Source organism: Anomaloglossus baeobatrachus, chromosome 8 (assembly GCF_048569485.1).
Source record: "Anomaloglossus baeobatrachus isolate aAnoBae1 chromosome 8, aAnoBae1.hap1, whole genome shotgun sequence".
NCBI classification, from domain to species: domain Eukaryota; kingdom Metazoa; phylum Chordata; class Amphibia; order Anura; family Aromobatidae; genus Anomaloglossus; species Anomaloglossus baeobatrachus.
This window is the reverse complement of record NC_134360.1, coordinates 3,452,177-3,478,448: the sequence shown is the minus strand read 5'-3', so window position 1 is coordinate 3,478,448 and position 26,272 is coordinate 3,452,177. Positions and strand designations below refer to the sequence as shown.

Below are 26,272 nucleotides of genomic sequence, written 5' to 3'. Positions count from 1 at the left end.
TTGGACACATTATTTGTCATTGAGAGGAGCAGTTTTCTACTTGCAGCTCTTCCGTGGAATCCAGATTTGTGCAGCTCCCGACGAACAGTTTTCGTGGACACTGGGTTCTGTAGGTGTTCATTGAGCTCAGCAGTGATTTTCGGAGCCGTGGTCTTGCAATGCTCTCTCACAATTCACTTTAGAGTCCGACAGTCTCTCTCAATCGACTTTCGGCCGGACCTGTGCCTTGCTGTGGACGTTCTTCCTTCTCTTTCAAACGCAGTCATTACTTTGGAGACTGCACCTCTGACACGCAGAGCATCCGGGCACTTTGTTACACTAGCGCCTGCCATACAAGCACCAACAATTTGGCCTCTTTGAAACTCCGGGAGGTCTGCCATTGTATCAGGTTCTCATCAATGTTCTTACAATTCTGCAAAACAGTTAATTTACATACACATATCACATAACACAAATATCAACTACAAAACAGTAACATATGTCACGGTTTGCATGTTTATAACATGTTCCAAGATTAGGATGCCAAAACGTTAGGTGTTTCCATTATTTTGTTCACCCTCTGTACGTTGAGGCAGCGCACAGCAGGCACGGAGGAGAACACGTGCGGCCCGCACCTCTGCGCACTGACAACAGCGTGGACTGACAACAGCGCACAACCGTCAGCGGCTTATAACAAGCAGAAAATGGCGGCCACGCCTGACTGAGGTAAAATGACAGGTCAGAAGCAGGCCCCGCCCCACAGCGCGCCTCGAGTCACGTGGTAGGAATGTACCATCTAGCAGAGCCACCCTACACTGAAGCTGCGGGCGAAGTCGCACGACTCCTGCTTTCTCTAAGTGTACTCCATGAATGTAAATAAAATGTTTAATCGGACTCATAAATATTCACTTTTTACTCAGCGCTGACGTTTAAAATGTAAGTGTATTTTTTTCCTAGCTACACTAAATAGGCCACCCCCGTAGTGTACAGAGGAATGGTTCATTCTAATTGACAAGGAGCAGCCTAGCTTAACTATCGGAGGGCGTGTTCTTGGAGTCCTTTCGCCGCTCGTGATTGGTTGGTGGTGAGGCAGTGGCTGTGCGTTGTGAAAGCTAATTGGTGGATTCGCCAGAGGCGCCGTGCGCAGCTCGACGGACATTTTGGGGTCGTGCGCAAACCGCGTGTGGCGCAGCGAAGAGGAACTAGAGATAAACAGCGGCTGAACGGTGAGTGAGGAAACATGGCGGGAGCGGGGACACGGCGGAGGCGCGGGAAAGCGTGTGCGCGGAGGAGCAGGGGGCGCGGCGCTGGGCTGCTGAGGCGGTGGGGACCCGTGCGCGCTGAGGAGGAGGTGCTGGGCCCGGGCCTTCTGCTGAGGAGGGGGCGCGGCGCTGGGTCCATGGCTGGGAGGCGCGGTGCTAGGCCCGGGAGTCCTGAGGAGGAGGGGGCGCTGGGCCCGGTACTGCTGATTGCTGAGGCGGCGGGGGAACCGTGTGCGTGGAGGAGAAGGAGGAGGTGCTGGGCCCGGGGCTGCTGCTGAGGAGGGGGCGCGGTGCTGGGCCCGGGGCTGCTGCTGAGGAGGGGGCGCGGTGCTGGGCCCGGGGCTGCTGCTGAGGAGGCGGCGCGGGGAACCGTGTGCGCTGAGGAGGGGGCGCGGTGTTGGGCCTGAGAGTGCTGTGGCCGCGGGCGGCGCGGGGAACCGTGTGCGCTGAGGAGGAGGCGCGGTGCTGGGACGGGGTCGCTGAGGCCCCGCGGCTGTGAGCGCTCCCGGTCCGCGCCGCCCTCCTCCTCCGCACGTGTCTGGAGCTCCGGGCTGCGCGGGCGACTAATTATAACTCCGGCGCGAGCTGCTGCACCACGTGCTCGGCCGCCTGCTCCATATATGGTGAGGGGGCTCCGGGCGGGCGGCGGCCTCCCCTGTGTGCGGGATGCTGCAGTGCCGTGTCTCCAGAGAGGATGGTGATCGCCCCTCTGTCCTCTCCCCCGAGATCAGTGCAGCCCCAGAGAGGGTGGTGATCGCCCCTCTGTCCTCTCCCCCCGACATCAGGGCAGCCCCAGAGAGGGTGGTGATCGCCCCTCTGTCCTCTCCCCCGAGATCAGGGCAGCCCCCGAGAGGGTGGTGATCGCCCCTCCGTCCTCTCCCCCGAGATCAGTGCAGCCCCAGAGAGGGTGGTGATCGCCCCTCTGTCCTCTCCCCCGACATCAGGGCAGCCCCAGAGAGGGTGGTGATCGCCCCTCCGTCCTCTCCCCCGAGATCAGTGCAGCTCCAGAGAGGGTGGTGATCGCCCCTCCGTCCTCTCCCCCGACATCAGTGCAGCCCCAGAGAGGATGGTGATCGCCCCTCTGTCCTCTCCCCCGACATCAGGGCAGCCCCAGAGAGGGTGGTGATCGCCCCTCTGTCCTCTCCCCCCGACATCAGGGCAGCCCCAGAGAGGGTGGTGATCGCCCCTCTGTCCTCTCCCCCGAGATCAGGGCAGCCCCCGAGAGGGTGGTGATCGCCCCTCCGTCCTCTCCCCCGAGATCAGTGCAGCCCCAGAGAGGGTGGTGATCGCCCCTCTGTCCTCTCCCCCGACATCAGGGCAGCCCCAGAGAGGGTGGTGATCGCCCCTCCGTCCTCTCCCCCGAGATCAGTGCAGCTCCAGAGAGGGTGGTGATCGCCCCTCCGTCCTCTCCCCCGACATCAGTGCAGCCCCAGAGAGGATGGTGATCGCCCCTCTGTCCTCTCCCCCGACATCAGGGCAGCCCCAGAGAGGGTGGTGATCGCCCCTCTGTCCTCTCCCCCGACATCAGGGCAGCCCCAGAGAGGGTGGTGATCGCCCCTCTGTCCTCTCCCCCGAGATCAGTGCAGCCCCAGAGAGGGTGGTGATCGCCCCTCTGTCCTCTCCCCCGAGATCAGGGCAGCCCCCGAGAGGGTGGTGATCGCCCCTCTGTCCTCTCCCCCGAGATCAGGGCAGCCCCCGAGAGGGTGGTGATCGCCCCTCTGTCCTCTCCCCCGAGATCAGGGCAGCCCCCGAGAGGGTGGTGATCGCCCCTCTGTCCTCTCCCCCGAGATCAGGGCAGCCCCCGAGAGGGTGGTGATCGCCCCTCTGTCCTCTCCCCCGAGATCAGGGCAGCCCCCGAGAGGGTGGTGATCGCCCCTCTGTCCTCTCCCCCGAGATCAGGGCAGCCCCCGAGAGGGTGGTGATCGCCCCTCTGTCCTCTCCCCCGAGATCAGGGCAGCCCCCGAGAGGGTGGTGATCGCCCCTCTGTCCTCTCCCCCGAGATCAGTGCAGCCCCAGAGAGGGTGGTGATCGCCCCTCTGTCCTCTCCCCCGAGATCAGTGCAGCCCCAGAGAGGATGGTGATCGCCCCTCTGTCCTCTCCCCCGACATCAGGGCAGCCCCAGAGAGGGTGGTGATCGCCCCTCTGTCCTCTCCCCCGAGATCAGTGCAGCCCCAGAGAGGATGGTGATCGCCCCTCTGTCCTCTCCCCGTGATTCGATGCATTTTATACGGTGTATGGTGCCTTGATCCAAGATCTTATAGGTGGATCTGTCACCAGATTTCACAATACAAACAACCTGATGTGGCTGGTGTACTTGCTCTGTAAATCCAGGTTAAAATTCATTCTGTCTGGTGTTGTGGAGTGCGGCTCATTGTAGTGAACAGGGCTGAGCGTACCCTGTGCGACGGCGCTGAGCGTACCCTGTGCGACGGCGCTGAGCTCCTCCCTGGAAGCTTCATTCCACCAAAAATAGGTTTCCTGTGCTTTGTCCCTCATCCCTTGGGCACACATGTGAGCTGGAGACGTTCTTGTGATGCCCATAAACCAGCCCCCTGTAACTGGTGGCCCGACACATGCAGTGACATGGCTCCGGCATCCGTTAAGGTGGTGTTGCTTGCTTTGTACGTGGGTTTATTCTTTCCCTTGTCTGCACTGTTACTTACTTCCTATTTCTCTTTTTAGAAAGTTACTCTGAAAACATGAGCAGCAACGAGTGCTTCAAGTGTGGCCGCTCCGGTCACTGGGCTCGGGAGTGCCCTACTGGCGGTGGCCGTGGCCGAGGTGGAAGAGGACGTGGACGTGGTGGATTTAACTCCTCAAGAGGTGATGTTCAGTTTCTCCTTGCTTTTGGCTGCTGCCTGCCCCCTTTGGCCAAATTTGTTTTTTAACCTTTTATCGCTTTGCGTGTTTTATTAATATCCTTTTTTTTTTTCTTCTCCAATATAGGGTTCCAATTCATTTCTTCATCTCTTCCAGACATTTGTTATCGTTGTGGAGAGTCTGGCCACCTTGCTAAGGATTGTGACTTACAGGAAGATGGTGAGTGCAGGCGGGGTAGTGTGACCTGAGGCGCTCATTACATAGTGGGGGCCACACAAGCCCCTGGCAGAGAACTGAAGCCCTTGCGCTGCCTTCCCTCTGCGTATCTGACTTTATTCTCACGTTGCCTCCTGTTCACTGATAATGTAGGAAATTTTCATTCTATATTATTGTGCACTTGGTGGGTGACGGGCGCGTCCGCTCGCCCATCCTGAGCACTTTGCTTACACTTAGTTTAATGGCTGTAAAGTTCAGTCGAGCGCCCAGACGCTTCACAACCTTCCGGCTGGTGTCCCTCTGGGACCACATCTTGCAGTGTTCCTGTATATTTTACCTACTATAATGATGCATTAATGTAAAGGCAGCTGTGACTAGCAGGCTATACAATGGGATCCGGCTAACTGCGCATTCATTTTCCAGTGCCTGATTCATGGTATGGACCTACAATGCTAATAATGGCACTGAGCCGGCAGGGCACGGAGTCTGCCCAGAAGGTGTAGAAATGTTCATGTAGCTCTGGAGTATCACCGGATGTGATATAGGAGTGGTACCGGGTAGATCCACAGGACTGCTAGTATTATAAAGAATAACTAAGCCGCCTTAAGGTGTTTTCAAATTTCAGTCTTTATAATTACCATCAGAGGAGTAGGGGGAACCTCACCCAGAGGCGTGCAGACGGGAGCGCACAGAAGAGTACGGATTCCATAAAAAACTGGGAGTGTTGTGTGCAATCAGTCGTGGTCTTGCTACTGGACCCCACCGATTCTTATAATAAATCCAGAATATGAAAATCCCTTAAACGTTATGTATGTAAAACCACAAACTCATGAACGTCTTGTCATTTTTCTCTCGTGAATGTATAGCTTGCTATAACTGTGGCAGAGGTGGACATATTGCAAAGGATTGCAAGGAGCCAAGGAAAGAGCGAGAGCAGTGCTGCTATAACTGCGGCAAACCCGGTCACCTTGCCCGAGACTGCGACCATGCTGATGAGCAGAAGTGTTATTCTTGTGGAGAGTTTGGTCACATCCAGAAAGACTGCACCAAAGTGAAATGCTACAGGTGAGAAGTGCTCAGCGTGAGCCTGCTGTAAGTTGCCTTGTGCTCAGCGTGAGCCTGCTGTAAGTTGCCTTGTGCTCAGCGTGAGCCTGCTGTAAGTTGCCTTGTGCTCTGCGTGAACCTGCTGTAAGTTGCCTTGTGCTCGGCGTGAGCCTGCTGTAGGTTACCTTGTGCTCGGCGTGAACCTAACCACTGTTCTCGGCTATTCCAGGTGCGGTGAGACCGGCCACGTAGCCATCAACTGCAGCAAGACCAGCGAAGTCAACTGTTATCGCTGCGGGGAGTCGGGGCACCTTGCACGGGAATGCACGATCGAAGCTACAGCTTAAATTTCCTTTGTCGCCCCTCCTTTTTCTGATTGATGGTTGTATTATTTTCTCTGAATCCTCTTCACTGGCCAAAGGTTGGCAGATAGAGCTAGTCCCAGGCCAGTGAGCTTTACTTGACGTGCAAAAGGAGGAAAGGGTGGAAAAAACGACTTCCTGCATTTAACTACAAAAAAAATGTTTATGTTTAGTTTGGTAGAGGTGTTATGTATAATGCTTTGTTAAAGAACCCCCTTTCCGTGCCACTGGTAAGTTGGGATGAAATGAATGGGAAGAGTTGAGTCAGACCAGTAGACCCCTCTCAGGTTTATTGTAGCACCTGTGCAAAAGGGAGAACTGCTACTGGAAGAGCGTGAAAACTTCTGCAATTTTACTTTGATGGTCTCATTGTCTGACCTCAGCTGTTCTTGACATCAATTGCATCTGTATTGGCGGGCTAAGGCAGAGTCAACACGTCAATGTCAGCGAGTGGCCCTCTGTACAAACCTGGTGAAAGCGGCCACCAGCTACAATCGGAGATACAGGTGAAAGAAAGATCCGGATTTATTATATAATTTTTTTTTTTTGGTTTAACTTTTCATGGAAGTAATGAGTAAAACCCAGAACATGCATCAATGAATAGAGCAAAAGTTCGCTGTTCAGGAGCTGCAGAGAAACGTTTTCACAGAAATCAAGATGTTATTTTTGTATACTATATCACTTTAGACAACTGTTTTGAGTTTCATTTGCTTGTAATCAGTTTTTAAAGTCAGATGGTAAAAGAAACTGAAGTCCTGGAACATAGAAATGTAATTTTAAACTATCAATAAAGCTGGAGGAGGAAGGGGAGTTTGCCTAAAGTCTGTTTCCATTCACTTTTTTACCCTAACCTAATGCTGAGCATTCTGGTGACCTGTATCCTATCCATGGGGTATGCCATCAATGCCTGGGGTGCTAGAGGTGGGGCCTGCATCTGTCTTCACAGGGGGGACATTCGAGCAGTTAGTGGTGAGGTGACTTCATATGCAGCGCAATGAATTGAGAGCAGACACCACGAGGTGGTGCATGTCTGGATTGTAGCTGTACGTTACCTTGTTTTTTTAGAATATGTGAATTTACCCGTTGGCAATTAGTGAGAGGGAGCGGTGACCAAGCTCAAAAGGCCTTACTGATACATTTCCAAACCTGCTATTAATGGTAAATATCTAGGCTTGTATGAGTTACCTATAGTTAGTTCTGCTACTGTACAATTAACTATCTCGCCACTCCTTAGCTCTGAATCTTAATTACGAAGACTGTTGTCTATATAAAAGGGCAGTAACACAAGATCATTTAACACCATTCCACATATTGGAGACTGTAAAAAGTATTGTAAAACTCTGAGGAGGCGACAAACAGGAGTGGTGCAAATGGACCACTGGGGGGACCCGGGCTTACCCAAACGTGGGAAGGCTTAACTAAGCGCTCAGTGTATTCGACAGACCCTCAGATGGTGAGGAGGGGCTTGGCTGGCAGTAAATTACAGGTGCTACTCCCAGGGCAGTGTCCGGGTCTGTGGCAGCTGACCCCTGGGGCAGGGACTGGCTCAGGTACGGACAGGTACAGTCTCTGATGCAGCCGGGACAGCTGGTGCAGGCATGTACGGAGTGCACAGCAGATATCGATAGGTATGGGAATGCGAGCACAGGTATAGGGCACAGGAGACACAGGACCTGACAAATAGCTAGCAAGCAGACAGAGAAATAGCTAAACTCATTGCTCAAGCCCCTCTCCTAAGGGGAAGATGCCTTGAGTACCTAGTGCGTTTCAGCCATCAGCTAAGAGGCGCTTCTGCGTAATAGTGCGCTGGCCCTTTTTTAAGAGAGAAGGGGCATGAGCACCCTAAGCACGCATCTGGGGGATCTGTGTGGCGTGCGCAGACCTCGGGAGTAGAAGGCAGTAGGGGGGCATGTGGGAGACTGGAGAGGTGAGGGAGGCCGCAGTCCGCTTGTGGCTGTATGTCGGCGTCCCTGCTGAAGGGGAGAGGCAGGATTGTGTAAGGATGTTGGCACTACAAATACAATAATTGGACAAAAGTATTAGTACACACCACTGAATTGTTTTAATTTTGTTTTTTTATTCAGTACCATAACCTCTGGTGTATAGCCTCTCGCCCTCAGTGTATAACATCTGGCCCCTCACCCCCATAAGCATAACCTGGCTCCTCATAACCCTAGTGTATAACCTGGCTCCTCATAACCCTAGTGTATAACCTGGCTCCTCATAACCCTAGTGTATAACCTGGCTCCTCATAACCCTAGTGTATAACCTGGCTCCTCATAACCCTAGTGTATAACCTGGCCACTATCACCCCTGTGTATAAGCTCTGGCCCCATTACCCCCCCCATGTGTATAACCTGGCTCCTCATCCCTCAGTGTATAACCTGGCCACTATCACCCCTGTGTATAACCTCCGGCTCCTCGTCTCCAATGTATAACCTTCGACATTGGTGTATAACCTCCAGCCCCCACCCACTAGGTCTATAACCTCCGGCCCCTCACCTCTGATGTATAACCTTCGACATTGGTGTATAACGTCCGGCCCCTCACCCCCCGTGTATAACCTTCAGCCTCTCGCCCTCGGTGTATAACATCCAGCCCCTTGCCCCAATGTGCAAAACCTCCTCATAACCAAGGTGTATAACCTCCTGCACCCATCACCCCATGGTGTATAACGTCTGGCCCGTCAGCCCCCAGTGTATAACCTCCAGCCCCTGTTTTCCCAAGTGTATAACCTCCATACCCCGGTGTCCCTAGTGTATAACCTCCAGTCCCCATGCTGTCTGCCTTTCCATGTGACACAGCGGCCAGTGGTGCATAGCTCACTGATACCAGTGCGTCCTGTAATAGGATTCCTCGGGGTAACAGGTCCGTTCCTGACATTTCCCCTCCTGAATCTCCCATCACCTGTGGGTGATCATTATAGAGGGGTGGAAGGAAACGCAGCCACAAAGTGGAGACTCTGTAATCTTACAAAATAGGGGCAGGGGGGCGCCCACATGTAACATTATCTTGGCACAGGAACATTTTTTATAACAACCAATTGTGGAAATTATTATTATTCCAGGATCTATTGAGTAAAATGATCTATCTTCCTGGTAAAACCCCTTTAAAGCTGAAAGCAGCCGCAGCTTATCTGGATAAACCCTCAAATCTATCAGATATGGCTTCACCATGCTTCTGCTGTAAACTCTGAATTCTGCAAAGAAGAACGGTTTACAGTCTATTCTACAATGGTGGGATCAATACAATCCGTCCAGAAAGGAAGCAGTTAACGGCTGTTAGATTACACCGAGCATGTCTCAGTTTCAGGCTTAGAAAGTGTAACCCAATCTCCGATATATGAGAGTGGCAGCCCCACCATTGTGGAGCGTCTGCAGCCGAAGCCAAGGAAGCTAGGGCCGGCTCCTCGAGAAGAAGGTAACGCAGGTGAGTGCTGGTACTTTTTAGGAATAGTTGTGGTGGGACTTCATCCGGTGACCATCCTTAGTGATTGCCGCAGCTCCCCTCCGTCCAGTGGAGCCATCGGTATAACCTGAGGCTCCGTCCTCTCCTCACAATATAATATATCTGCTGTAAATCACCCTCAGATCCTCTTCCGCTGTAACCGTCCTTCATTTACAAACAATAATAACCATTTTTTAGAATTGACCTGAACTCAGAGGCCGATTCACAAACACTATTGTCATCGGTAATAACCTTTTTCATTGTTCATACTGAACTTTTTTTAAGTTTATTGATAAAATTCTATATTATGAAAAGGTAAAAAAAAAGCCAAAAATAAACTGCGTGTATGAATTTGTGCCAATCCATCATTGTGACATCTTTTTGATGAATTTGGCTCAAAATCCTCCAGGACAAAAATAAAGACAAAACATTAACAATGAATCCGGCTCTGAGGCTACATGCGCACGCTGCGTTTTTTGTTGTGTTTTTGGTGCAGTTTGGTTTTCAGAACTTTCTGACTTCCCAGCAAAGTCTATGAGACGTCGGATTTGCTGTGCACACGCTGCAGTTTATTCGTCAGCAATTGTTCATTCTTTCTTGTGTTTTTGTCAACATTTGTCACCTATTGAAATCAATGACTGGATGCAAAACGCATGGTTACAAATTGTGTTTTGCATATGTTTTAACCGCAATTTTATCAACAAAAATGCAGCTCAGGAACTTAGTTCCAGAATGACAAAATCAATGCTGGATTTCTTTGCATGATGGCAGAATAGGCTCCCAGAGCTGCTGTTTTGATGTGAACTGCCTCCCACCCTCATAGATCTTTTGCTTGATGATACTCCAAAGGTTATCTATAGGGTTGAGGTCAGGGGAAGATGGCCACACCATGAGTTTATCTCCTTTTATGCCTATAGCAGCCATTGACACAGGTATTATTTGCAGCATGAGATGGTGCATTGTCATGCATGAAGATGATTTTTCTCCTGAAGGCACGGTTCTGCTTTTTGTACCATGGAAGAAAGTTATCAGTTATAAACGCTATATACGTTGCAGAGGTCATTTTCACACCTTCAGGAACACTAAAGGGGCCTACCAGATGTCTCCCCATGTTTCTGGCCCAAAACATGACTCCTCCACCTCCTTGCTGACCTAGCAGCCTTGTTGGGACATGGTGGCCATCCACCAACCATCCACTACTCCTTCCATCTGGACCATCCAGGGTTGCTCCACACTCCTCAATAAACAAGACTGTTTGAAAATTAGTCTTCATGTATGTCTGGGCCCACTGCAACCGTTTCTACTTGTGAGCACTGGTTAGGGGTTATTGCTATGACACTTAAATCCAATTTGCATAATAATTTGAAACATGGTCTAGAAATGGTCTAATAACAGAGGGTGCGAGTGTTCACAATGATCAGAAAGAAAAGAAAGATCAAATGACACTTTGCAGAAAAATAACAAATTTGTTAATAATTTCCCAAAAACTACTGTAAAGAAATACTCAGGACATTAATAACAGCTAAAAATTATTAGAAAAACCCCTAATAACATCAGGTTCCATTTCTCCTCCAGAAATGGAACAACATTGTCATGTGGAAGAAGACCTCGTCTACGGAGAGCCGAGTGATGGCGGCATCTTCTCTGTCACTGTAGAACAGCACACATGTAACTACATGATCTGATCAATAACGTTCCCCCAACACCGGCATCTCATGTGCCCCCCAACACCAACGGCTCATGTGCCCCCGACACCAGCGGCTCATGTGTCCCTGACACCAGCAGCTCATGTGCCCCCCAACACCAGCAGCTCATATGTCCCCCAACACCGGCATCTCATGTGCCCCCCGACACCAGCGGCTCATGTGTCCCCGACACCAGCGGCTCATGTGTCCCCCAACACCGGCATCTCATGTGTCCCCCAACACCAGCAGCTTATGTGCCCCCCGACACCAGCGGCTCATGTGTCCCCCAACACCGGCATCTCATGTGTCCCCCAACACCAGCAGCTCATATGTCCCCCAACACCGGCATCTCATGTGCCCCCCGACACCAGCGGCTCATGTGTCCCCCAACACCGGCATCTCATGTGTCCCCCAACACCAGCAGCTTATGTGCTCCCGACACCAGCGGCTCATGTGCCCCCAACACCAGCAGCTTATGTGTCCCCTGACACCAGCAGCTCATGTGCTCCTGACACCAGCGGCTCATGTGCCCCCCAACACCAGCAGCTCATGTGTCCCCCAACACCAGCGGCTCATGTGCCCCCCGACACCAGCAGCTGACGTGCCCCCGACACCAGCAGCTCATGTGCCCCTGAACCCAGCAGCTCATGTGCTCCCGGACACCAGCGGCTTATGTGCCCCCAACACAAGCAGCTTATGTGTCCCCTGACACCAGCAGCTCATGTGCTCCTGACACCAGCGGCTCATGTGCCCCCCGACACCAGCAGGTCATGTGCCCCCGACACCAGCAGCTCATGTGTCCCCCAACACCAGCGGCTCATGTGCCCCCCGACACCAGCAGCTCACGTGCCCCGGACACCAGCAGCTCATGTGCCCCTGAACCCAGCAGCTCATGTGCTCCCGGACACCAGCGGCTTATGTGCCCCCCGACACCAGCGGCTCATGTGCCCCCGACACCAGTGGCTCATGTGTCCCCCGACACCAGTGGCTCATGTGTCCCCCGACACCAGCGGCTCATGTGCCCCCAACACCAGCGGCTCATGTGCTCCCTGACACCAGCGGCTTATGTGCTCCCTGACACCAGCGGCTTATGTGCCCCCCGACACCAGCGGCTCATTTGCCCCTGACACCAGAGGCTCATGTGCCCCCCAACACCAGCAGCTCATGTGCCCCCCAACACCAGCAGCTCATGTGCCCCCAACACCAGCAGCTCAGGTGCTCCCGACACCAGCAGCTCATGTGCCCCTGACACCAGCAGCTCATGTGCTCCCGACACCAGCGGCTCATGTGCTCCCGACACCAGCAGCTCATGTGCTCCCGACACCAGCGGCTCATGTGCTCCCGACACCAGCAGCTCATGTGCTCCCGACACCAGCAGCTCATGTGCCCCCCGACACCGGCAGCTCATGTGCCCCCCGACACCAGCAGCTCATGTGCCCCCAACACCAGCAGCTCATGTGCCCCCAACACCAGCAGCTCATGTGCTCCCGACACCAGCAGCTCATGTGCCCCTGACACCAGCAGCTCATGTGCTCCCGACACCAGCGGCTCATGTGCTCCCGACACCAGCGGCTCATGTGCCCCCCGACACCGGCAGCTCATGTGCCCCCCGACACCGGCAGCTCATGTGCCCCCCGACACCAGCAGCTCATGTGCTCCTTGATACCAGCGGCTCATGTGCCCCCCGACACCAGCAGCTCATGTGCCCCCGACACCCACCACCCCTCTCCTCCCGACACTAAAAGCTCATGTGCCCCCACCACCCACCACCCCTTTCCTCCCAACAGCTCATGTGACCTTTTCCTTACTTTATAATACGTTTTTCATGTTTTTTTGTCCGTATGTTTTCAGGCAGTAAAGTGACAAGACATGGAAAGCTCCTTTGCTTTGTGGGAAACGGATGTCCCCTCCGATACTGGATCTGAGCCTGTTACTCTACCGATAGAAGATGAGATAATCATGGACCAAGAACGTCCAATATCCCTAATTGAGGACACAACACAACTTTTTGAAAATTCACTGGAAATAAAAATGAGGGACATGATGAATCTGGACACTACTGGCCAAGATTTTGTGATTCTTCAACCTTCTCAAGTAGGAACATGTGGGAGAGACGAAGAGTTTACATTGGAGGAAGAACCCAAAATGTGCAATGAAAGGACGGCCACGTACTGGACGGGTGGAGGAGCCGAGAACCTCAACGAGGAGTTTCCAACATTCCTAGATGACACAAAGTTGGACGTTGAGGAGACAGATCCCCGACTAACAGAACAAATGGAACCAGTGCAGAACAACGCTCGAATCTACCTTCCACTGAAGAAAACTCTCAGAAACCTCAGACTCCTTGACTTGAAGCTGAGATACAATAATGAACAGCTATCACATCCCGAGCGCTCAGCGTCACATTGTAATAATGACTCAAGCTCAGACGAAAGTGACTCAAAGTTTCCAGAGCCAAGAAAGCGGGAGGAAAATCCAGAGGGAAAAGAGGCAGAAAACTCCTACCTGATCCATCTTTTGTCCCAGTGTCAGTACAAGCTGGAAGAGATGGAGGAGCTGAGACATTACTGCAGGAACGTCTCCAACCATGTAAGTCTGGTCTCCATGTTCTCGAAACTACACACAAATATGCCATGTTCACGAGTCAATGAGGTTTGTGCAGATTATTGGTCAGAAGCGCGACGCTGCCATTTACTCTACACAGATGTATAAGGGTCAGAGACACGTCACCTCCTACCTTCTTAGCCCGGTGTCCTCAATGTGGAGAAAGGACTGAGCCGCTGCCAGAGCCCCGTGGCAGCAGCTTTTTTCACTGTGGCAGCAATTCCCCCGACATCCAGATTAGTGGCTGTTACAGTCATATGAAAAAGTTTGTGCACCCCTATTAATGTTAACCTTTTTTCTTTATAACAATTTGGGTTTTTGCTTTTTCAGTGTCATATATCTAATAACTGATGGACTGAGTAATATTTCTGGATTGATATGAGGTTTATTGTACTAACAGAAAATGTGCAATCCGCATTTAAACTAAATTTGACCAGTGCAAAAGTATGGGCACCCTTATCAATGTCTTGATTTGAACACTCCTAACTACTTTTTACTGACTTACTAAAGCACTAAATTGGTTTTGTAACCTCATTGAGCTTTGCACTTCATAGGCAGGTGTATCCAATCATGAGAAAAGGTATTTAAGGTGGCCACTTGCAAGTTGTTCTCCTATTTGAATCTCCTATGAAGAGTGGCATCATGGGCTCCTCAAAACAACTCTCAAATGATCTGAAAACAAAGATTATTCAGCATAGTTGTTCAGGGGAAGGTACAAAAAGTTGTCTCAGAGATTTAAACTGTCAGTTTCCACTGTGAGGAACATAGTAAGGAAATGGAAGAACACAGGTACAGTTCTTGTTAAGCCCAGAAGTGGCAGGCCAAGAAAAATATCAGAAAGGCAGAGAAGAAGAATGGTGAGAACAGTCAAGGACAATCCACAGACCACCTCCAAAGACCTGCAGCATCATCTTGCTGCAGATGGTGTCAATGTGCATCGGTCACCAATACAGCGCACTTTGCACAAGGAGAAGCTGTATGGGAGAGTGATGCGAAAGAAGCCGTTTCTGCAAGCACGCCACAAACAGAGTCGCCTGAGGTATGCAAAAGCACATTTGGACACGCCAGCTACATTTTGGAAGAAGGTCCTGTGGACTGATGAAACAAAGATTGAGTTGTTTGGTCATACAAAAAGGCGTTATGCATGGAGGCAAAAAAACACGGCATTCTAAGAAAAGCACTTGCTACCCACAGTAAAATTTGGTGGAGGTTCCATCATGCTTTGGGGCTGTGTGGTCAATGCCGGCACCGGGAATCTTGTTAAAGTTGAGGGTTGCATGGATTCAACTCAGTATCAGCAGATTCTTGACAATAATGTGAAAGAATCAGTGACGAAGTTGAAGTTGCGCAGGGGATGGATATTTCAGCAAGACAATGCTCCAAAACACCGCTCCAAATCTACTCAGGCATTCATGCAGAGGAACAATTACAGTGTTCTGGAATGGCCATCCCAGTCCCCAGACCTGAATATCATTGAACATCTGTGGGATGATGTGAAGCGGCTGTCCATGCTCGGCGACATCACACTTAACTGAACTGGAATTGTTTTGTAAACAGGAATGGTCAAATCTACCTTCATCCAGGATCCAGGAACTCATTAAAAGCTACAGGAAGCGACTAGAGGCTGTGATTTCTGCAAAAGGAGGATCTACAAAATATTAATGTCACTTTTATGTTGAAGTGCCCATACTTATGCACCGGTCAAATTTTGTTTAAATGCGGATTGCACATTTTCTGATAGTACAATAAACCTCATTCCAATCCAGAAATATTACTCAGTCCATCAGTTATTAGATATGACACTGAAATAGCAAAAACCCAAATTGTTATAAAGAAAAAAGGTTATCATTAATAGGGGTGCCCAAACTTTTTCATATGACTGTATACGCGTCACATCATTGCTCAATCCTATTTGTACAATCAGCCTCTGGCCCCCTTCACACGCACGTGTCTCCGGTACGTGCTAGGTCCGTGCCCGCATGTACCGGAGACACGGGCTCACATAAACCCATTAAAATCAATGGGTTTATGTGCACGCACGTGTGTAGCCATTGGCCCATGCCTCCGTGTGGAGCATACGTGTCCGTGTGCTCCACATGATGCATGTCCGTTTTTTTCCGGCAGCACGGGTGTCACACGGCCCCCACATGTACCACACGGATGTAGTGTGGATGCGGTCCCGTGTGACATGCGCCGGAGAAACACACGTGTCAGAGAAAAAAAACCCAAATCTTTACTCACCTTCTCCTGCCCTCCTGTCTCTGCTGCTCATTATGCTCAGTTAATAATCACTTCACTGCGGCGGAAGCGGCAGCAGCGAGGAGTCGGCAGGACCGGAGACCGAAGAACAGCACCACGGACAGCGACGCCAGGGACAGGTGAGTTGAAAGTTCCCGTTCTCCGTGTGTTATCACTGATAACACACGGAGAACACACGTAGTACCATAAACACGGCACACCGAGGGGAAAACGCACCTTTGACACGTCCGTGAAAATCACACACGTGTTTCACGGACGTGTGAAGGGGGCCTATGACTGACTTTAGATTTATATCCTCTGTAGTTATAGGGAGCCGGTGCCGACCCCTGACCATAATTACCCCACACAACAGTGCTTTGGGGGGGCGTATTCTAGGATATTAACGCACAGTAACATTCCTGTCTCTAAAGTGAACTTTTATTCTAGTTCTTTGCATGCATATGGTAATGAAGCAGGAGGAGATGTCCGGCCGGACTAGTCCTCTGTCACCCGGTGGTGAGTGACAGCCTGCATTCATCCATGTTAGGGCTCGTGCAGACGACCATCATATTTTCGGTTTTAGTGCTATCTATCAAAAATCGGATCAATGTTATTCAATGAGGCCGTGCACAATTCTGATTTTTTTCCGTAGACTGAGTGGTAGGAATAAAAATATCACAACATGTACGATTTACCTCTGGGGATCAGATGGCACTCAGCCATTCAAGTCTAAGGGAAACTTTGCACAGTACGACATCGCAAGCCGATGGTAGCGATGCCGAGCGCGATAGTCCCCGCCCCCATCGCACCCGATCTCTTGTGATAGCTGCCGTAGCGAACATTATCGCTGCGGCAGCTTCACACGCACTCACCGGCCCTGCGACGTCGCTCTGGCCGGCGACCCGCCTCCTTCCTAAGAGGGCGGATCGTGCGGCGTCACAGCGATGTCACACGGCAGGCGGCCAATAGAAGCAGAGGGGCAGAGATGAGCGGGACGTCACATCCCGCCCACCTCCTTCCTTCCTCATTGCAGGCGGGACACAGGTAAGGTGATGTTCCTCGCTCCTGCGGCTTCATACACAGCGATGTGTGCTGCCGCAGGAACGAGGAACAACATCGTACCTGTCACTGCAGCGACATTATGGAAATGCCCAACACTACACCGATCATACAATTTCGACACTTTTGCGCTCGTTAATCGTATTAAAAACAATTCACATACTCCGATGTCGACAACGACGCCGGATGTGCGTCACTTTCGATTTAACCCCACCGACATCGCAGTGTGCAAAGTACCCCTAAGGGTCCATGAAAAAAATGAGATGGCACTCGGATGACCCTCGATTTCACAGACTGACAGAATGGAGAAGATGGAAAAACTATTTTTATTATTATTATTATAAAAAAAGATGTAGACGCCGGGCCGTGAAGGCTCCGTACTCCTTCATCAGAGAGACCCAGTGCTTGTAGACCGCACCTTCACGACAGACATGGCCACACTTATCCAGTTCTGCTGCCACTGTTTCCTCAAGTACTCCGGCTTGGTCTATCCCGCTGCCTGGGACCTAGTCCTCCAGCTCCTGTGCCTATGTCTCCGCTTCCCCCTAGTTCTTCTCTCCACGGCTACCCGTGGTCCACTGACTGCCTCTGATGCTTCTAGCCCCTCAACTTCCTTAGGCCCGTTCTGAGGAACTCTCTCAGGCACGTCTGTCTAGTCCCTGGACTCTTTGCAGCCTGTCCCAAGGTGAGCTGTAGGCTCCGGACCCTTGGAAGATACCTCTGAGTTCCCTGACAAACCCAAATTACAAGGTCACGTTCTCACTCCAGGAACCCCAATGCAGAACTGCTGTCTCTACTGCCAAACCCCCTGGCCATCGGTCACTGCTCCCACTTTTGCTCCCAGGTGCTCCTATAACCGGGAAGCGACTGATGCTGCTATATCTATTACCAACAGAGTCTACATGACATTCCTAGACTTAGTTAATATGCATTACACAATTACTATAAAATACACATTATGCAGTAAAACACGTTACACTCTCGGCCGCTATGTGGCGCCGGCCGCTATACTGCTTCGGCTCTGCTACATCGCCAGTCCGCATTCTCTAGCAGCAGCACGTCCTAGTCTATATATCTCTTTATAAACCACAACCATATATAGAGGACATTTGGTACAAGACACATCAGATATCATGTAAGCAGTGTATTAGTGGGGATAAGCGGACCACCTTCTACAATTATTCTCCACTTGACCCCACCCTGATCAGAGTCTGATTAGCAGAATTGACCGTTTTTCTTGGATTGGGAAAATTCAATGGTGTGAATTCAGCCTTACCGTTGGACCAGCAGGACTTGTGTGCAGACAAAGGTTTGCTGTAAAATGTATATAACTCCTTCACCTAGCGGGCTGTGCTGCTGCTCCGGACCGTACTGCGTGACAATCATGGGCAGTTGAACGCTCCACCTTTCTGGACTATACTTACTAAAACTTAAAAGCCAAAGAGCAGCACATTATAAGCCACAATAATATTTCAGTAGAGATTTCCCAAAAGTATCAAAAACTTTCCAGATGCACCAAATCAACATAAAACCTGCTGACAAACATAGAACAATGGACGAAAAGGGTCAATTCTGCTTAAGGCTATGTGCGCACTAGAAATGTGAAGTTTCTCAAGAAAATTTCTTGAGAAACTTCTGCCAGTGAAAGATTTCCGGACCTGCGGAAAAAATCCGCACCAAATCCGCATGCGGTTTTGCCGCGGATTTGCCGCGGATTTACCGCGGATTTACCGCAGGTTTATCCCTGCAATAAATAATAAAGATAATCGATAGACAGATAATGGATAGAGGGAAAGATGGATAGATGAATAGATAGATAGATAGATAGATAGAGGGATAGATAGATGAATAGATAGATAGATAGAGGGATAGTTAGAGAGATGAATAGATAGATAGATAGAGGGATAGATAGATAGATGGATAGATAGATAGAGGGATAGATGGATAGATAGATAGAGGGATAGATAGATAGATAGATAGATGGATAGATAGATAGAGGGATAGATAGATAGATGAATAGATAGATAGAGGGATAGATAGATAGATGGATAGATAGATAGAGGGATAGATGGATAGATAGATAGAGGGATAGATAGATAGATAGATAGATAGATGAGAAAAACCTATATAATGTTCCACCTCCCTGCATTTTCTAAGCTGGCACCCCTTAGTGACTTTCATGTGGCACTAAAGGGTGCTTAGCCTTGTATTTAGCCATAAAATAAATAAATAATTAAAAAAAAAAAACGACGTGAGGTCCCCCCATTTTTTGTAGCCAGCTAGGGTAAAGCAGACGGCTGCAGCCTGCAGACCACCGCTGGCAGCTTCACCTTGGCTGATAATCCAAAACAGTGGGCACCCCACGCTGTTATTTTAAATTATATAAATAATTTAAAACAAAAAACGTGCGGTCCCCCCCATATTGGATCACCAGCCAAGGTAAAGCGGACAGCTGGGGTCTGATATTCTCAGACTAGGGAGGTCCACTGTTATTGGACACTCCCCAGCCTAAAAATAGCAGGCCGCAGCCGCCCCAGAAGTGGCGCATCCATTAGACGTGCCAATCCTGGCGCTTTGCCCCAGCTCATCCCGCGCCCTGGTGCGTTGGCAAACGGGGTAATATATGGGGTTGATGCCAGATGTGTAATGTCACCTGGCATCAAGCCCTGGGGTTGGTGAGGTCAGGCGTCTATCAGATACCCGACATCACCAACCCAGTCAGTAATAATTAAAAAATAGACAACAAAAAAAGTTTTATTTGAAAAAACACTCCTCAAAACATTCCCTCTTTAACCAATTTATTGAAAAGAGCACAATCAATTCCACGTCCGGCGTAATCCAATAAGGGGAGGGGGGGGGGGCACGGCGATCCATACCATAGTCGCTGTCCCAGTCAATGAAGAACAGAATGTTCCCCATTGGCTGGGAGAGCAATGCAGTGACCTGAGCTAACATCAATAGGTCAGCTCAGGTCACTGCAGGGGATGACGAGCGCTGCCATCAGGAGCATAGATGAGATCATTACCTTCTGTGATCATCTCCTGTACTGCTGACGTCAGCGCTGTCACTGACTTCTATGCCCGCCGCGTTGTCAGAAGTATCGCGAGAGCCCGTGACGTCACCGCTAGTGACAGTCTCGGGCCGCTCGCGAGACGGGCATAGACAGCAGTGACAGCGCTGACGTCAGGAGGCAGGAGATCGTCACAGCAGGTAATGATCTCACCTCCTGACAGCAGCGATCGTCATCCCCGCGGCTCCCAGCACTGCAGGATGTCAGTGTCTGCCTGCGCTGCCGCGTGACAGGCTGCTGACACTGCGGGCAGACACTGACACACAGCAGGGCAGGCAGCCGCGAGGCCGGAGCAGGACACAGACTGCACGGGCACCTGGAGGTCGCACGGAAGTGCTTCTGTGCGGCGTCCAGGGAGTGTGACGTGTGTTTACTCTGCTCCGCCTCCTCTTCCTGGCATAATGACATCGCTTCCTGCAAAACCGCAGGCAGCGATGAGCATTCCCGCAGGTAATTCGCGGCTATTCCGGTGGTATACCGCACATCATTGCTACCTGCGGAATACCCCCGGAATACCGCAGGTACCTGCGGAAATTAATGGACATGCACATTTTCTCAAGAAAGTTTCTCGAGAAAATTTTCTCAAGAAATTTTCTTGAGAAAAATCCGCACAGTGCGCACAGCTATTTTTTTTTCTCATTGAATTTCATGGGAAATGTCTGCACAAAGATTGCAGACATTTCTCAAGAAATTTCCGGGCAAATCCGCGGGTAAATCCGCAGGTAAAAAGCTCTAGTGCGCACGTAGCCTAAAGCAGCCAGATTCAGGATATTAATCAGGGATTACCATGAGACGCGTTCTCCATAGACAGAATACAGACTGTAGTGACTGGCAGTCTGGTTTCTGCAGAAGGGCCGATATTTCCTGCACTTATCCTTGTGTCTTAGTCGCTTCTAATCATCGGATTAATCATCGGATACAGTGTAATCCTCTGTTTTTGTTGCAGTTATGGGAAGCTCAGGAAACCATCGAGTATTTCAAAGAAAAAATAGCCGAACTTCACAGAGAAAATGTAAGAAAAGAAGAAGACATCTTCCTGCTGACAGAAGAGGTTATAAAGTACCGGAGCCTATTACACCAGAAATGGGAGAAAACCACAGAAGTGACCCCACAGATCGGAGACCACGGAGAGCCACGACCGTCCCGGCACGAGTTTGCCTCTATCTACAAGATAAACGACCGATTAGCAGAACATTCTCCACCCGTAGAAAAAAACAATTCCAACATCTGCCTGATTTTATGAGTTTTATTAAGATTTTTTTCTCTGTAGAAATAAAATATGTTCAAGTGTAAAATCTATGTTTATAATTTTATTTTTACAATTTAGCTCCAGAAAACCCGTCAGATTCTCATTACTACACTCAATACTGAAATGGTTACAGCAAAAAAAGGGAAAGTCCTGGAATGATGGAAATCACACGATGGATAGAAAAGTTCATAAAATGTAAATGATGTAAACAGTGTAAACATCTGGATTATTCAGTACTGAGTATGAGCGCCACACTCAGAAATCCCGGCACTTCCAGCCTCGGCTGCTATCACTGAGGTTATTAATGCTTGTGTGAGGAAGGTTCTGCTGCTGAATGCACAAATCATCAAAATCCGCTGTTGGCAGCTCCTGTGTAATCACCGACTAATGACTTCCCCGATCTGATCGATGGAGACAAGTCTAGAGACGCGGCAGCCGTGAGAGACGCATTTGGAGATGCTGCAGCCCCAGGAGACAATTCTAAAGATGCTGCAGCCACAGGAGACAAGTCCAGACATGCTGCAGCCCTTGGAGACAAATCTAGAGATGCTGCAGACACAGGAGACAAGTCTGGAGAGGCTGCAGCTATGGGAGACAAGTCCAGACATGTTGCAGCCACAGGAGACAAATCCGGAGACGCTGCACACACACGAGGCAAGTCCAGAGGCGCTGCAGCCCTAGGGGACAAGTGTGAAGACACTGCAGCCATGGGATTCATGTCAGGAGACACTGCAGCCATGGGAGACGAATCCAGAAGTGCTGCAAGACCTGCTATCGTGTTTCAGCAACACAGACTTCGGAGCAGCATTAGCAACAAGTGGCTTGGAGTTGTTTTGCTGAAAAATAGCTCACGAGACACGTTGGAGAAATGGCCGCACTTCTGGTTCCCCAACCAAATCAATGTAACGCTGAACAGTTAGTGAGCCACAAATCACAATCCCGAGAACCACATGTGGCTCCTGAACTATAGATTGGGGACCGCTGATCTATATAACCAAATATCAGGAATCTTGCAGCTTTCACAATGTCCTTTATCCCCTTCACGACTTTTGACGTAAGTTTATGTCATGATCGGATAGGGGTTGACGACCTATGAAGTACATTTTTCATATTGGCGATAGCGTGGGCCCAGGAGCTGTGCTCGCACAATCGCAGCCTGGATCTCTGCAAAATTTATAGCCGAGCTCCGGCTGTCATAGCCAGGGACGGTCCCCGCGCCGCTCCTGGCTGCTCAACTCCCTAAATGCTGCCTAAATTTAGGGGCTGTGAGATGGAGTGCATTACTCTCCCTATCGATCAGGACCCCCACGAAGTAATCAGGAGGGACCGTAAAATAAATAAAGAAAAACTGTAGCAAAAACTATGTTTTTTCCTCATACAGCTGACAAAAAAGTGGAATAAAACGCAATCAAAAAGTCATATAGAAATAAAAATGGTATCGCTGGAAATGTCATTTTGTCCCGCAAAAAACAACCGCCATACAGCTCCGTCAGTGGACAAATAACACAGTTATAGCTCTTAGAATACAGCAATGCAAAAACCGTTTTTTTTTCTTGTGGGTTTTGTTTTGTATAAAAATGTTTTTATGGTGTAAAAGTGGCAAAACATAAAAAACTATAGACGTGTTATCGCTGTAATCATATCAACCTAAAGAAAAAAACTGTCATCACTTTTATCTGTAACGTTGCGCCCTGCAACGTGGGGGTTTCACTCGCTTGCAGCGGTGTGAGGTAGCTTCAGCAACACACGTACACAGTCTCTTCATAGAAATTCTGGCAGTTTATTAAAAACACTCAGCATAAACTGCCCTCAAACATAAACAATAAGTCCATAATGGAAGTTTAGCAACTTCCCCACTCTCTGGCTCCTGCCAGCGTACAACTCTAGCCAAGGTTCCTTCCAGCACCCAGGGCCCTCTGCAGACCCCTGTCTGTCTCTCCTCCAGGAGAGATTCGGCCCTACAGCCCTGACCTGGCTGCACTCACCTCAGACTCAATATCAGAGCCTTGTGATCAGCCTCCACACAGGCTGATACACCCAGAGCTCCCGGCTCTGCTCTCACTTGTTTCCAGTCCACACACTGGACATCTAGAGCCAGCCTCTCTCTAGACTGCCCTAGACACACTTCTTCCAGGTTCAGAGACAGGATTGCTTTAACCCCTGGAGCCACACCCACAGGTGGTAAGGAGTGTGTAATCAGCATCACACACCCTTCCATGGCTCTGCATGTAATGCAATCCTGTGGAACCACAGGTCCCAGCCAGCTTCACATTGCAGAGCACCCACGCTTCTGCAAAACATACCGGCCCTTTGTAATACAGCCGGTTGATACCTCACATACCCTCCCCCTCTGTTCAAACCCGTAGGGGAGAACACTTGCCAATGACCTGGGGCCGCGAGACAGGGCATTCCCGCTGCCATGCCCCACCAGTTGAGAGGGCCGTCCAAGAGCAGTAGTCCCTGAGACATCACCCAACACTGTCACCAAACTCTGTCTTGTCAACCTAGGGTTAAAGGACGTCCCATTTCCAGACCGTTCTCTCCCTGACCCCCTCCCAGGGTCACCGCAGTAGAGAGACACGTCCCCAGTCAAACCTACAGTCTTGTCCGAACCTAGGCTTTCTCGAGTACCCCCAAGGCTACTGTCGGGAACTCTAAGCTCATAGCGGCCACTATCTACAGTACATTGTAGGTTGCCTCTCTGTCGGCGATTCCTTTTATCGCGCGTCTGAACTACTGGACCGACACGCCATCTTCCACTTCTTTCCACTGAACAACGGGTGGAAGACGGCTGCTGTCCCCCACACAGTTGGCGAAGCTGCTCCTTAATTTTCAGGTTGTCTTGCCACAACCGCTCCATGTCACGTACATGGTGTACCCGATATTCAATAAGGCTTCGAATGTTTCCAAGACTCTCTACAGTCCCGACACAGACGAACGGAACCATACCAGCTTCCCTGGGTATCTTGCTCTCATTAGCAGCAGGGATTCTTAATCTCACCAATCCTGATTTATTCACCATGTCTTGCATGACTCGTCCGGTTTTTCCAATGACTCTCCCCACCAGAGCCCGGGGTACTTGGACAATATCTTTCGCCAGACTCTGCGCTTTCCTTTTATACTCTAGCTGTCTAGTGGCTTCTTCCTTTTGCAGTTGGACCTGCCACTTCATACGAACACATCTGAAGTGCATGTCCTTTAGAATAGCCACCCGCTGCCCAGTAATTTTACTGGTAGACAATATCACTAACTGTTCAGCCCCTGGGGTACAGTAGACCTCACACGCTTCCACAGCTCTCTTAAATTCGTCATGCATGTACCCGGTGGCACACGCTTCTCTTAAGTCCTCAGGTATATCCACCATGCACTTGACTACAGAAGTCTCATTCATCCCTGCCACATGCTTGTCAAGTTTAGCTTCCAGAGTCAGCTCTCTTTGGGCCTCCCCAGCTTCAACAAGTTTGGTCAGGATTGACACTCGCTGCTCCATCTGCTCCAAGGCTCCCTGGGACTTGGACTGGTACTCTGCCAAGCGACTTCGGAGCTCAGCCACTTTTTTCTCCAGCTCCCTTACTCGACTCTCAGTAGCCTGCCTAAGAAGTATCTCTTGTTGCAGATGGTCTTTGCTCATCCTCTTGAATGAGTCTTCACTTGCGGACCTCTCTGGTCTACGACACACTATTTCTGAGGCTTCTTCCATCTCAGCTTCAGAACGTTTGGGTTTCTTACACTCCTTACCCACGACCTTCTCTATATCCTCCATCGTAGTTTTACCAAGCAGGTCAGGCAGGCTCCCAGTCCTGGATGAGACCTCTGGTCCAGACTTCACCTCCTCAGAGGCTCTCTTCACTTCAGCGCCAGCTGTTTCTTGGGTCTTCACTGCATTATCTTCCACTTCCTCTGGGGTCTCTGCAGTGCCACCCTCAGCCTGGGTGTCACACCCTTCAACATGGCACTCTGTTCCTTTTAGAGATTTGGGGCTGAATTCGCTGTCATCCACCCCAGCACCAGGTAGTTCACCAGTCTGCTCACCACGACTGTTGGGGATTATTCCTTCCCCCACACTCTCTAGGATTCCATTTCCTATACCACTCTCGCCTGACAGACTATCAACTTCACACTTTGAAATCATAGGGACCACCACCATTACGTCCTTGGTTGGCTCCTTCTCTGCACTTGCAGCCCGCTGATTTCTGTCGTCACAATGTGTCAGTTCAATCTCTGATTCCTCAGTCTTTTGTAGGATATCACCGTCTGACTCCACCGTAGCAGGTGTTATTAGCACCATGTCTTCATTAACCAGGCATGTCACTTTCTCTGCACCCTCAGACGGCCTACACTGTGCCCCCTCTCGGCGCTTATTACGTCTTCGGCGTCGGGAGGAAGTTTTGCCCTTCTCGCCCATCTGTACCACACTGTACTCGTTTGTCACCTTACTAGAGTCAGTGTCTTTACTGGAGTCATCATCACTTCCCCTGGCATCCTGGACTATCATGTCCCCACTTAACCAGATATCTGCCTCCCTTTCTGGAGCTACCCCGTTTTTAACGGTCACACTATCGGTTATTCCCTTAGTCCTTATGTCACTAAGTTGGGTCCGTCCATCATTTTCTTTGGTCACCCCTAACTTAGGACAGTCAATTTTAGGAGGTGCTATCTCCTCCTTACCACACATAACTGCACAACAAGGACCCCTTTTCACCTCCCAATGTGGTGGGGTTTCCTTTGGGCTGTTCCGGCTCTTACACAAGCAACCGTATACGTCCCCCTGCTTCCACAAGTGCACAAATAATTTAGAGTCCCAACCTATAATAATTGGGTGCAGTAAATCTGAGACTACTCCAACATCATGAGAACCACTGTCCCAGGCTGTCTTAATGACCACTCTGGAGACCGGGTATTCTGTCTCATTACTGTGGGTGCAGCCGACGTGGATCTTCCTTCCAGGAATCAAGTGGACATCAGAGGTGGCCCTCACCAGGGTCACCAAGCTCCTTGAGTCTACGACCCCTGTTACAGATTCCCCATCCACTTCCACGGAACACAGGCGTGGCTTCTCGTCGGATGGGTGGTCTATATTGCAAACAGGACACTTGTGGCATGAACACTGTTGTCCCTGGCTACAGTCCATCTGTGCCACGTCACCCTTGGATTTGGGATGCTCCGCACCCTTTTGGGGGACCACCGCTTTCTGGGACTCCATCCCCTTATGGGCAACCACCCCTTTATGGGACTCC

At 50.3% G+C, this 26,272-nt stretch overlaps 2 protein-coding genes across 3 annotated transcripts; both read left to right on the top strand.

The window, feature by feature from the left end:
* The first annotated feature begins 1,095 nt into the window (after positions 1–1,095).
* On the top strand, positions 1,096–6,504 carry CNBP (CCHC-type zinc finger nucleic acid binding protein). 2 transcript variants are annotated; one of them, XM_075321255.1, is made up of 5 exons: positions 1,096–1,205; positions 3,924–4,064; positions 4,218–4,280; positions 5,144–5,342; positions 5,551–6,504. In XM_075321255.1, the coding sequence occupies exons 2-5, from the start codon at positions 3,941–3,943 to the stop codon at positions 5,666–5,668; spliced, it is 504 nt and encodes a 167-aa protein (XP_075177370.1). In that variant the 5' UTR covers positions 1,096–1,205; positions 3,924–3,940; the 3' UTR covers positions 5,669–6,504. The 2 variants fall into 2 exon arrangements, with proteins under 2 accessions (XP_075177370.1, XP_075177369.1); XM_075321254.1 differs by having other exon boundaries at positions 4,188–4,280.
* A 100-nt stretch (positions 6,505–6,604) lies between these two features.
* LOC142249567 (uncharacterized) lies at positions 6,605–21,047 on the top strand. The gene is made up of 3 exons (XM_075321253.1): positions 6,605–10,798; positions 12,667–13,404; positions 20,733–21,047. Exons 2-3 carry the CDS (start codon positions 12,685–12,687, stop codon positions 21,027–21,029), a joined length of 1,017 nt encoding a protein of 338 aa, XP_075177368.1. The 5' UTR covers positions 6,605–10,798; positions 12,667–12,684; the 3' UTR covers positions 21,030–21,047.
* Positions 21,048–26,272: the final 5,225 nt, after the last annotated feature.